Raw genomic sequence first — 11,567 nt, forward strand, 5'->3', positions numbered from 1 at the left:
AGGTTTCCCCTTACAAGTCCTGATGCTTCAGAGCCGCAGAAGGCAGACTTCAAATGAGAGAAGATCCCGCCCAGAGGCGTGATTGGCCAGTGATAGTAAGCAACTCTTTTCCAGCCTGAAATGTGCTTTATCTACTTCTTATAAAGCCATGTGCCCTGGTCACCAATCTCTTAATTTACAGAGGAGTTCGCTGGTCACTAGCGTATACAAAAATATGACTAAAAAGGGCAAACTAATCAGATTTAGCTGTATCTCTCTGATGAACTCAATAGATTTAGACAGAGTTTGGTATTTTAGAGTATTTCCAGGCTAGTGTACTTAGCAATCAATATTTCACACCGCATTCCCTCGAAGTACATTTGTATTTCTTAAAAATGTAGTCAGATTAAAATGCACATCACAAGAATCCCACAACCTTTAGTATTATAAAATAACTAATATTTTTTGGTGTAATGTGAGAGCCAATAATCGTCTAGTGTTTCTGAATTTACTATCAGTGTCTTCCCCTTTTTCCCCTGACACACATTTTAGTTGTGGTTAAATCTTACATATAATAAAACAGTTAATTCAAGAATACAACGAGAAAAAATATATTAAATTAATACCCATTAACATAAAAGGATGGGTGCTACTGTGGTCTTCAGGAATCTCAGAACAGCTGAAAATAATTTTGCTTTCTTTCTTATTTACAATAATTCTTAGCCCTGTGTGCTGGGGGGATGTACCAGTGGCAAAGTTTACAAATAAAACCAAGCAAACCAAATTTTTCACTGAAATAGAAAATTTATTGAATGAGAAGGTTATTGTTGAAGGTCTAGATTACAATAGAAACAATGATATTTTTCCTTAAATGGAAGAATTGAGTGTTTCCTGTCAGTTTTGCGTCAGGTGGAGTGAAACTTAAAATATCTTTGACAAACCAATTCGGAATAAAAAACAGTGTAAAAGTCGGCCTTTTTTAACGTATTTTTCAAATGTGATATGAAGGATTAAATCCAGTATTTTATCACTTAAAGAAGAAGGAAGTTAAAATAAAAATACAAAATCGTTATAATAATTATACACATGGTGTATTTTATACATATAGGGAAGCTTGATTGCTTTCTTTCGAGACATACAATAACTGCATAATAAGAGTTTTCTCAACAAAAAAAGTGATACAATTGATATACAAGGCTTATGAGACACCTAGAATGTCGTATTGTTTTGTAATGCTTTTTTCGTGGACTGCAGTGAACATACAGCAGAGTCAATCAGTACTCGATTTTGTTATACAAGTTGTATAAAGGTAACGCTGGCAGGTTGCTTCCCGGGTAGTACAGGGGCGTCGGAAACGCGATAGACCTAGGGACGGGAACACGCAGTAAGGAGTTATCTCTGAAAACCAGCGGCATCCCCACTAGTGTCTGTGCGGAGGCGTGGGCCATGTTGGCCGCCTCCAGTTCAGCAGAGAGCTGTCGTTTCCATTTGTTCCTCCTGTTCTGAAACCACGTCTTGACTTGAGTCTCCGTCAGCTGTAAGCTGGAGGCTAAGCAGGCCCGCTCCGAGCTGCTCAGGTACCTCTTCATGTCGAAGGTGGACTCCAGCTGGTACACCTGACTCCGGGAGAAAACCGTGCGCGTTTTCTTTTTGGCCGAGCTGCCCTGCTTGTCCGCACCGTCTGTTTGTCTCTCCTCCGACAGAGGTGACATTTGATGGCACGGTCTCTCCTGCTCCTCCTTATAATCCTGCAGCAGAGGCTGTGACAGGTGCGGCCGCCGTGCGAGCCCGTCATTTCCAGACAGAAGTCCTTTAGCGGGACCTAAACGCAGCAGGGGGAGAAAGATGTGATGAGTAGGCTATCATAAGCGGTCTATGATTTAAGCGTGCTTTTTAAACGACTGAAAAAAAAATGTTTTACATTTTTTAGACATACTCAGTTTGAGAGTTCGTCAAGTGTGAACTCTGACTTGTTAAATCGACTGCTGAAAGCCTGTGACTTTTTAAATAAACAATTCAGCGTGAGTGTGCACGGTGTACAATAAGCTATTAATTAAATCCAGCTCTATTTAACGCTCAATTGACGACGTGTAGTGCAGCCATTTTGGAAACATGTTTCGTCAATTAGGAGGTTCAATTAAATTTGAAATGAGAGGAAAGACAGAGGGCTAATTATTAGACCTTCCACTCTTCCGCTGCTGATGCGATAGTCTGCGCAGAACGTACAAGTGGCAGCGGATGGTCTGCGTGTCAGTGTAACAATCTCAAACACAAGCTAGTGAAAAGTGAATGAAAGTGCAAACAAAGCATTAAACCTGTTATTTCTGTGGGGAAAAAAACTCAGCTGAATAAGTTTGAAAGTGTATCTGTGGGTGATAATATTGTTTTAATATTTCTTTGGTTTGTAATTTTAATAATAATAATAATAATCCTTACCTAAACAGGAAAAGTTATGGGGTTGGTGCTGGGTGCACGGCTCGCTGTGACCCGTGTCGGAGCAGAAGCAGTCTGCTGAGTCCTCCCCGCCACTGCACTCCTCCTCGGACGACACCGACAGTGAGCGCCTCCGCGGCGCTGGCGGCGGCCCCTTGGAGAGCTCCTTGGTCCCGGAGCGCGGCTCATCGGATGGCGTGCCTAAAATAGACTGGATAGTAAAGCTGGAAATCGGGCCCGACGAGCACTTGCTCCCGCTGTCTTCTGCGCTGCTCATTCTCGCTTCATAACAGTATTGAAGTATTGACTGAATCGGTCTGTCCCCTTGTATTCCGTTATTGCTTTCTACGGGGTTGGTGCGCAAAAAAATTACGAAAGCGCCTTTTGTCGGCTTTTGTCAACACAATCCGGTTTAATTGTGGAGTTTCAACATTGAAGGAGTTGGAGGTGTTTTTTCTAGAGCTCGAGGTACATGAGTGTATTCCTGGTCCTCCTCCTCACGCTCTGGATCAGAGGCAGCAAGGCTGCGTTGCTTCATTTGCATGTAGGTAAGCTCCTCGTGAGCCAATGGCAGCCTCCAGCATGAGCCCGGAAATTTCAAACTCCTGTCTAGTTTTTTTTTCGGGGTTTTTTTTTTTCAGATATGATGAGAAGAAGGAGAAAGCCGAAGAGGAGTATTGGCCTTCATTTTTACATTCACTTAAAACACTCAGACTAGGCGCCCTAATATGCAGACTATGGTCTGTATGACTCAGAAGAGTCACCAAACTTTGACTTCTTTTCCTGTATTTTTATTGCTTACAAGTGTGTTAAAGTATTTCGCTTTAACGCTTACAACAGCTTGGTGTAAGTGCGTCTAAATTGCGTTGCCTTCCATAATTTCAGACAGTATATCTCAGTTTATTAGTTATGGAAATGTATAATACCCATCCAAGAAAAGAGGAACTGTCGTGTCGGCTTTTTCCGATTATGATAAAACTGGCTGGCGTGACGGCAACGCACACACAGTCTTGGAACTAAGACAAAGGCGTAACTCATTTTTCCTGAAAATAATAAACTCATTCCGCGTCCATTATCTACGATTAAGAATTAATTTGATCATTACTGAGCTAATCTGCCTCGTGATGACCGCGCGTGGAGTGGAGGCCGGCTAATTGATTGACTAATTGATTGAAGGTGGTGGGGGCTGAGTGCGCGCGCGCGTGTGTGTGAAGAGGGGATTTGCTTCCCACCACCGCCCATCTCCCACCTTCACCGCCCATGCTCTTTCCGTGCCTCTCCCTGGTTGTGTGTGGATGCGGGACAGCTGCGGGGCTTGAGCTCGAGGTTCGGGCACATTATCCCTCTTTTACTGGTTTGTGAGGAAGCCCCAGACACATTACAAATGGTCAGCTTTAATCATTATGTCAGCGCCCTTCCTGGTAGCAACCCAAGCGGCGTTCGGTGTTAAGACAGCTTGGAAAAGGGAGAAGACGGTGGCTGTGGACGTGATGCTGCTCCTGATGCTGCTGCTGACGGCCGATTCTGTCAGCAGCTGCATCACGGCAGTCAGATGGATGCATCCGGATCCACGCGTAAATATCCTCAACTGGCAGTGGGACCAGCAGCTGCTAAATGATCTTACTAAAACGCTTACGCAGGGGAGGCTTTTACTGAAGGGGGGCAAATATATGAGGGCAGCCAGGGTGGATGCTGAATTTATGGTGGTTACACATAAGGCGTGAAATCTGCAATGACAGTTAAATGGGTTTATTTTATATGCCGCTCCTTTCAAACAAAGACCTTTGTCGGCGCAGGCGCCTTCATCACTTTCAGACGACTTTTGCAAAGTGAGATTGGTTCATCACGGAGATAGTGGACATAACAGACTGCCATTGTGCTGCAGAGAATAAATTAAGCATGTTTTTTTTTTTTTATTTAATGTCAAAGTGGTGTTTATAGACCAGCAGTACAGGCTGAGCAGTATAGGTCCTTCTAATGGAATGGAAATGTTCATCCCTTACCTATGTTACATACGTTTCAAGGCCCGGCGAAGCCCAAACAGCAAGGAGTGGGCCTAAGTCCGCGCTCTATCACAATGATAGGTGGTGTATGGCCGCCCTACCGCAATAACAGAACAAGATCTTTAGCAAGAGAGAACGGTCTGAGAAAGACAGATGAAGTTATGAGGCGCTTTGATCTGGGAATCAAGCTTCGATAAATATTAAACAAAGACCCGTTACACGTGTGTATTATGATATATGGCGTGTCCAAGTCTAGAATAAGGAAATTACCAGAGAAAATGATATCAATAAATTTTCTAAGTATAAACGTTGATTATGTTTCGATTTTCATTCAAGAAAGCGGGGCCTGCTCTTTTTTCAGGAGGCGTTTGGGTGCCTCCGTGCGCGCATATTTTGTGTGTATGAGGGTGTGCGCGCCTGAGAGAGAGAGGGGGGGGGGAGAGAGAGAGAGAGAGAGAGAGAGAGAGAGAGTTGTAAACGCAAGCAGAGCACCCAAGCCCTGGAGGTGTACAATTTATGTAATCTGAGTGTGGAAATGAACTGGGTAATTTATTGGAAAACACAAAGTCAGGAAGATTGGATCAGTACAGCCTATCCAAGGGCTCCTATCCATCAAGTTCCAATTAACAACCTAACCATTGAGTTTTAATGGCTTTCCAATCTACTGCCCTGATAGACTCATCAATTCCTCGGGGAGAAATTAAGAAAATCGACCGCCCCTCGGCGTTTCAGTGTCATTCTTCACAGCAACTATATGTCAAATTAAAAACACAATTAAAATTTAAACTGTTCCAATCAGACGGTGCCCCGCAACCTATGTTTCACTTAATAGAACTTTGATGAAAATCTGATGCTCGCATTCAATCAGGAAAGCAAATGGGATGGGTTTAAAACAAGATTTCCTCTTTGAGAAGTGTCAAAAGAGTTCTTCAAACGCATGACTTTGGCAACTTGAGGTGTCGACGTCGCTTTTATCTGCACGCAGATTAAGGGAATTCACTGGTATACGATTTGTATATGACTGTATGCAGTTTTTTTTTTTTTTTTTTTTGCAGTAAAGAGCCGAAGATCCTTTATAAGGAGGTTTGCTTAAACGTTTCTGTACCCACAATCACAACAATTTGGCCCATTTTGCCAGAAGAAGCCAGGAAAGATGATGTTTGTTGTTGGATATGACTTTTCAAAGATATCGAAAACTTTAGAGGTCAGGGTTTGAGGACAAACGTGGATTCGGACTGGGACTCCTGTGATTTTTGTTTTGGTATGAAAACGTCAGATTCCCCAAAGATCTCGGGGACCTTATTTAATCTTTATTTTTTGTCACACATACATATATATATTTATATCTTTTTAAAGACAATAAAACATTGCTTATTGCTGTCAAAATAAATGCTTTAATATCAAGCCTTTAAGTCCAGCTATAATGATATGTAACACATTTGAGGGGATGCAAGTGGCTACAAAGAAGAGGCTAGCATTATGCAAGGTGGTCGGGCCACTTGTGTGTTTCCAAACTGGCACTAAAACCTATGATAGGGCTCAAAATTACCAATTCAGCGCTCCATTTTAATGTAATACACTAAGCGCAGTCCCCGGTCACGTCCATTTGTCCCAGTTCCTGCAAATGCAGCTACTTTATCTGATTTTGGCCCCGCTCGCTCCCCTTTCTCCTTTACATAAAGATGTCGCACAAATGGAAATTATTGAGTGGTAATTTTTTCAATTTATGCGCGCAAATCAAGGTCATAAGCCGAGCCAGGCGGCGTGTGAACGTTGCTCTTACTTGACGCAATATGCTGCAGACGTTTACGGATCAATATGAGCCAGAACAATAATCCCATAACAATCTATTAATTTGCAGTAATGGGGCCATGTTGCGCGTGCATAGTAGTTGCACGTCAATACTTCTATGATCTGACGATATTTGAATGAACCCTTTGTCTCACGATGAGGTCATCATATAGAGTTTAGAGCTGACTGATTCATTTCCAATAACTGTGTTAGCCTGCAAATGGAAGCGGAAAATGGCCTTTGATGAAAAGGTTGTTGTGATGTAGGAAAACGCTTCTCTGAGCTGGATTTTGAATTTCAAAAATATTCTTTATGGTAATGTTTTCAGTGTTTGGGGAATGCAAATACACCACAGAGTAGTCTTTTATTAGATTTGCCATCCACTCTACTGCAGGCTAAAACTGCAGAGGCTCCTAAAACTGTCTTCAAACTGTGAGGCTAGAAGCAATTTGTCTTCCCGCGCCTCAGACACTAGGAATACTCCACAGCGAATGAAGCCTTGCTGAGAGATCGTGTTTTAATTAAATGGACTGTGAAAAAGCAGGCCGTAGTTTCTGTATGTCGTTTCTGGATCCTGCATCTGATCCACCTGATCCCTAATCACAGTCTAGAGGTCGATTCTGCTCAGATTCATTAGAAAAAGAATAGAATCACGTAGACATAAAATATTGTATCCTATTTCTTGTCTAAACCAGGATTTATTTTTGCAGTAAATTATTATCAGTTATCGTTGCTATTTACGGCCTGACTGGTGTTCAGCTAAACAGAGGATGACGAGTGTTGCCTCCCTCTTTTCATAGCCTCCTCCCCCAGATCGGTGTTGCTTTCGCATAAATTCTTAGTTACGTTCATATTTAATAATAATAATAATAATAATAATAATAATAATAATAATAATAATAATAATAATGTACATTTAAAAAACAAACATATGTAATTAGATTTTCAAAAATCAGTCATGGTTCATTTAGACTTGATATAATGTGTAATCTGATGAAACAAACAAAAAAAATATTAATATAGAAAAATGTGATTCTGTTTGTCTTTTATAAAGCTCCAGCAGTGTCCACATTTCCGCTGATTCTCTGAAATGACGCAATAAAATTAGAAGGCTCTTTAAATATCTCCACTTTTGCTCAGAATTTGTGTTCCTGTTCCGAGAAAACTTACAGGCTGATTATTTGCTATATAAACCGGAAGAACTGTCTACATTTATTTTATACATATATATGTATATATGTAATCTTGAAAAATGTAGGTATATACAGAAACCACGCGTGGCTTTTCAATGTCCAGTGACACCTGTAGGATTGTATGCATTAGAAAGCACCCACAATGTGGAGCATTGCAGAGTAATATGCTTCAACTGAAAACGCTGTGAGGAAGTAAAAAACAAAAAGACATCTGTACGTATGATCTTTCTTTTTATTTCCCTCTATATTGTTTATATTGTTTTTTCTTCTTCCTTTTGCAATTTGCACAGTTTCCCACCCTAATATTTATTATTTATTATTGTGTGTGTGTGTGTGTGTGTGTGTGTGTGTGTGTGTGTGTGTACGTACATATATATATATATATATATATATATATATATATATATATATATATATATATATATATAAAGGAATGGTTAAGGTCGCGGCGTTTAGCAACATCAGGTGGGGATGCTTGTCATAGATGCCGACATCCTTACACGCACGCTAACACAACCCAACACACAGCTACAAAAAACACGCGGTCACGAGAGAGAAAAGTGTTAAAAGACAGCAGCTCATGCACAGGGAGTAATTTCCACTTCTGAATACATTATCCATAATTTTGACAAGATGGTGGCAATTACGCATCTAATTGACCGAGCCACTTTTTATGTAAAATCACGCTTCAAAGTGCATAACACTAAGATGATTACAGAAGCCCACCTGCTCAAGCTTAGAGAGCTTATTCAGGCATGCGCACGCGTGCACGACTATAGAGTTGTTGGGGTTTGTTTTATAATAATTCAATTTTCTGCATAAAATATAGAAAACAAGCTAAACATAGCTCTATTTAACAACCTGTTATTTTTTTAGACGACAAAAAATGTGTTAAAATGTACGGAATATTCTCCATTTATTTCACAACATGGTTCAGCAATACAATATCAAAACGATGTTTTAACTGTACAAAGAAAAAGCCGTATGAGGAATCGCCTTTCCCCGCGCCTCATTAAATATATACATTTACATATTTTGTACACCAGGGTAGTCGATATTTTTGCCGTTCCTGCTCAAAAAACACAAAGCTCAGGAGACACTGGACCTCACACTTGTGCTTCAAAGACGTGTCCATGAAGAGGGGGCTAGAGTGAGAATTACTAAAACTAAACATAAAGCTACATGGGTATTTTACAGCTCAGAGTGTCTTGATTGTCCCCCAACAAACGCTTTATAAAGCAAAAATAATTAATAATAATAATAAAAATAATGATAATTACATCAAATCCTTGTCAATATTTTAACATGAGCAGATGACAAAACGTATGTTTCCTGTTTCATTCATTCACAGCATGCCGTGTATTGCACATCGTGATATCAATTCTTGAAATGTGAATAAAATCAAATGCTAAATGATGAGCAGATGTCGACTTCAGGCCGACACTTTTTGTAAACATGGTGATTTTTTTTTAGTCACACAGCTGACGTGTCCAGATACAAACGCAGTCTGGGAGGAAAACGAATAATAAAGACACTCATCAGGCAGTGTAAGCAAGTGGACTCCTGAGGTAATAATAATAACAATAATAATAATAATAACAATAATAATAATAGTAATAATGGGATTCAAATTGTCAGATCACGTGTAAACGGCATCTTTATGAAAAATGAAACAATCTATTTGCCAAAAATAGGTCCATGAAAGCCTGACAGTAACAGTCTCTCATTTTTCTTTTTCTTTTTTCATTCACTGGTTGTATAAAAATATTTTGTCCTTTTTATTTTTGATTTCTTTCTTCTTCTTCTTTTTTAATGAGTTGATATAGGAAACAGACACCAAGTTGTGCCTAAAAACTCGACTATTTTCAAACTGGTCTGAGCAGCGGCACAGATGTGACGATGGGATGGGAGTAGTAGACGCCGGGGTGCGGGAAAGTGAGGAGCGGTTGGCTCACGGGCACGTTGGCAGTGGCCCCTCCGCTCTCCGAGGCCGAGTTCTCGTGGTAGAGGATGGGCACCCGGACTATCCTCTGCGCCGCAGCGTGGCTCAGGTTGGCAGCCTCTAGCTCCGCGGCCAGCTGCCTTTTCCACTTGTTCCTCCTGTTCTGAAACCAGATCTTCACTTGAGTCTCCGTCAGGTGAAGGGAAGCGGCCAGGCTGGCCCGCTCCGAGCTGCTCAGGTATCGCTTCATGTCGAAGGTGGACTCCAGCTGAAACACCTGGCTCCGTGAGAACACCGTGCGCGTCTTCTTCTTGCGGCACGGCTTCTTGTCATCGTCCCTTTTCTTCCACTCCTCCAGCTCATCTTTTTTGGCCTCTTCCGTGTCGCTTTCCTCCAGGATTATCTCGTCACTGCTTTTGTTGTTGTTGTGCTCGTCGTCCTCGTCGTCATCTTTGGTGTCTGGCTCGGATTTGAGCGCCAGGTCCGGCGAGTCTCTGTCCGTGCCCGAAGTTGGAGAGGAGTCTCTGGCTCCTGGTTTCTCGGTGACTGAAATGGGGATACATGCAGGGAGACGTAGTCATAAATATTGGAGTCTATCGGGCATTTATTACAGCCTGTTGATATTGGACAGTCAGTGGGTTTTGGGAAACAGATGGTTGCTAATAAATAGTGGCAGAAGAAAATGCGTTGCGTCATGACATAAACCATTTCAGAGGTAGACATAACTGTACACAACATCTTCAAAAATGATGAAAATGTCATTTTTACCCCATTAAACAGTAATTTGAATAGACCTAAGTTATAAACTATGTACACCTATTTTATTCATTATTTTTATCAGCCTATACTACAGCCTAAATAACTAAATAAACGTAAAATAATATCGCTTTCTTTGTATTAGGCTATCATAATGCCATCCACATTAGTCTATTTTTTTTTTATTCCAGGTGAATAAATCACAGAAAAAGGCAGATAAAAGGCTCCCAGTAGCCAAGCCTCAGAGGTAAGATGTGCGCCAATAGACAAATCAAAAGCACGCTGCGCATCGTCACCCTCCTCCAATGATTTCATGATGTCTACTTCATTTTATGTGTGTTTCTTTATTGATCTATTATCCCACGTCGTGGCATAACAAAATAGGCCTTCAGAGGACAAGGTGTTAAATCATACACTCTGGTGTGAGGCTATGTGTGCATGATGCCTATCAGGAAACCGCACAAATCTCCCCTTTCAATTTAGAAGTTTGCTTTACTCTACTTACTCATTAGAAGGAACTCATACAAAAACAGTGGATTCGTTGGATAATTGCGCAACAGTTGTTTGCTTACCTTCAGTTCTGTGTAGGTGGGCGGCTGAGTTGAGGGTGTAAGGGTACCACCACGCTGAGGTGCGCTCCAAGTAGTGAGCGGGTAGACTGAATCTCTGTGCGGGCAGTTCGAAGCGTGGAAAGTTGAAGTCACCAACCTGGGAAAGGGAAAATCCTCCCTCTAAAGCTGCCTTGGTGGCCGCCAGTACGGGCTTGGGCTTGGACGGTTTGTTATCACAGTTCAGCAGGTTCTTAATGAAGAAAGGAGAGTCCTTGGCCGAAGCGCACGTCTCTTGCGTTGTCTCTGGCATCGCGGTTGTTGTGGTCTGAGCGCGAGGGGACCACGGAAGCCGGATTTTTTTTTAAAGGGGGGGAAGGCAATGTTGACTTACAGGCTGTCGTTATCCTGGCTACGAGGAGTTCCTGTTTTATTCTCTGAAACTTGATTTCACAGCCGAAAAGCTCACCAAAAAGAAACGCGTCCGTCTAGGCTAGAAAATAATGAAATAAACTGTTCGAGAGGCAAAAAGAGCACACGCGCTTAGAAACATGGAGATGCCTCATCCCGGGCTCTTCCGTTAAAACGCAAAAACTGGGTCCACCGTGTCAGTCAGTCTGGTGTCTGATGCTAATGATGAAATAAAAATGTCATCCAAGTTAAATGCGGAAAGTATAGGCGATTGGGCATGTACAATGGCAAATGGGATTAAGGGAGAGACGGTGACTAGAGAGAGAGAGAGAGAGAGCGAGGGAGGGGGGGGGGGGAGTCCTCCCCTCTCTGTGCTCTCTAGCTGCAGGCTGTGTGCGCTCGCTTGTTATTGGTCTCATATAGTCCAATTAGCAGCAAATGAACACGGGGCTGTTACCGCCAAAAAGGGAGGTTTGGACCGTCAGAACAAGCGTCCCATCATACAGCTGAC

The 11,567-nt window shown here is 41.9% G+C and overlaps 2 protein-coding genes across 2 annotated transcripts; both read right to left on the reverse strand.

Annotated features, from left to right (window-relative positions):
• Positions 1-801: 801 nt before the first annotated feature.
• On the reverse strand, positions 802-3,271 carry hmx2 (H6 family homeobox 2). The gene is made up of 2 exons (XM_082556225.1): positions 2,416-3,271; positions 802-1,801 (listed from the first exon to the last, which is right to left on the reverse strand). Exons 1-2 carry the CDS (start codon positions 2,687-2,689, stop codon positions 1,254-1,256), a joined length of 822 nt encoding a protein of 273 aa, XP_082412351.1. The 5' UTR covers positions 2,690-3,271; the 3' UTR covers positions 802-1,253.
• A 5,031-nt stretch (positions 3,272-8,302) lies between these two features.
• hmx3a (H6 family homeobox 3a) lies at positions 8,303-11,350 on the reverse strand. Its single transcript, XM_082558004.1, has 2 exons — positions 10,670-11,350; positions 8,303-9,887 (listed from the first exon to the last, which is right to left on the reverse strand). Exons 1-2 carry the CDS (start codon positions 10,956-10,958, stop codon positions 9,265-9,267), a joined length of 912 nt encoding a protein of 303 aa, XP_082414130.1. The 5' UTR covers positions 10,959-11,350; the 3' UTR covers positions 8,303-9,264.
• Positions 11,351-11,567: the final 217 nt, after the last annotated feature.

The sequence above is a fragment of the Aulonocara stuartgranti genome (assembly GCF_965226115.1).
Source record: "Aulonocara stuartgranti genome assembly, chromosome: 13".
Lineage (NCBI taxonomy): Eukaryota > Metazoa > Chordata > Actinopteri > Cichliformes > Cichlidae > Aulonocara > Aulonocara stuartgranti.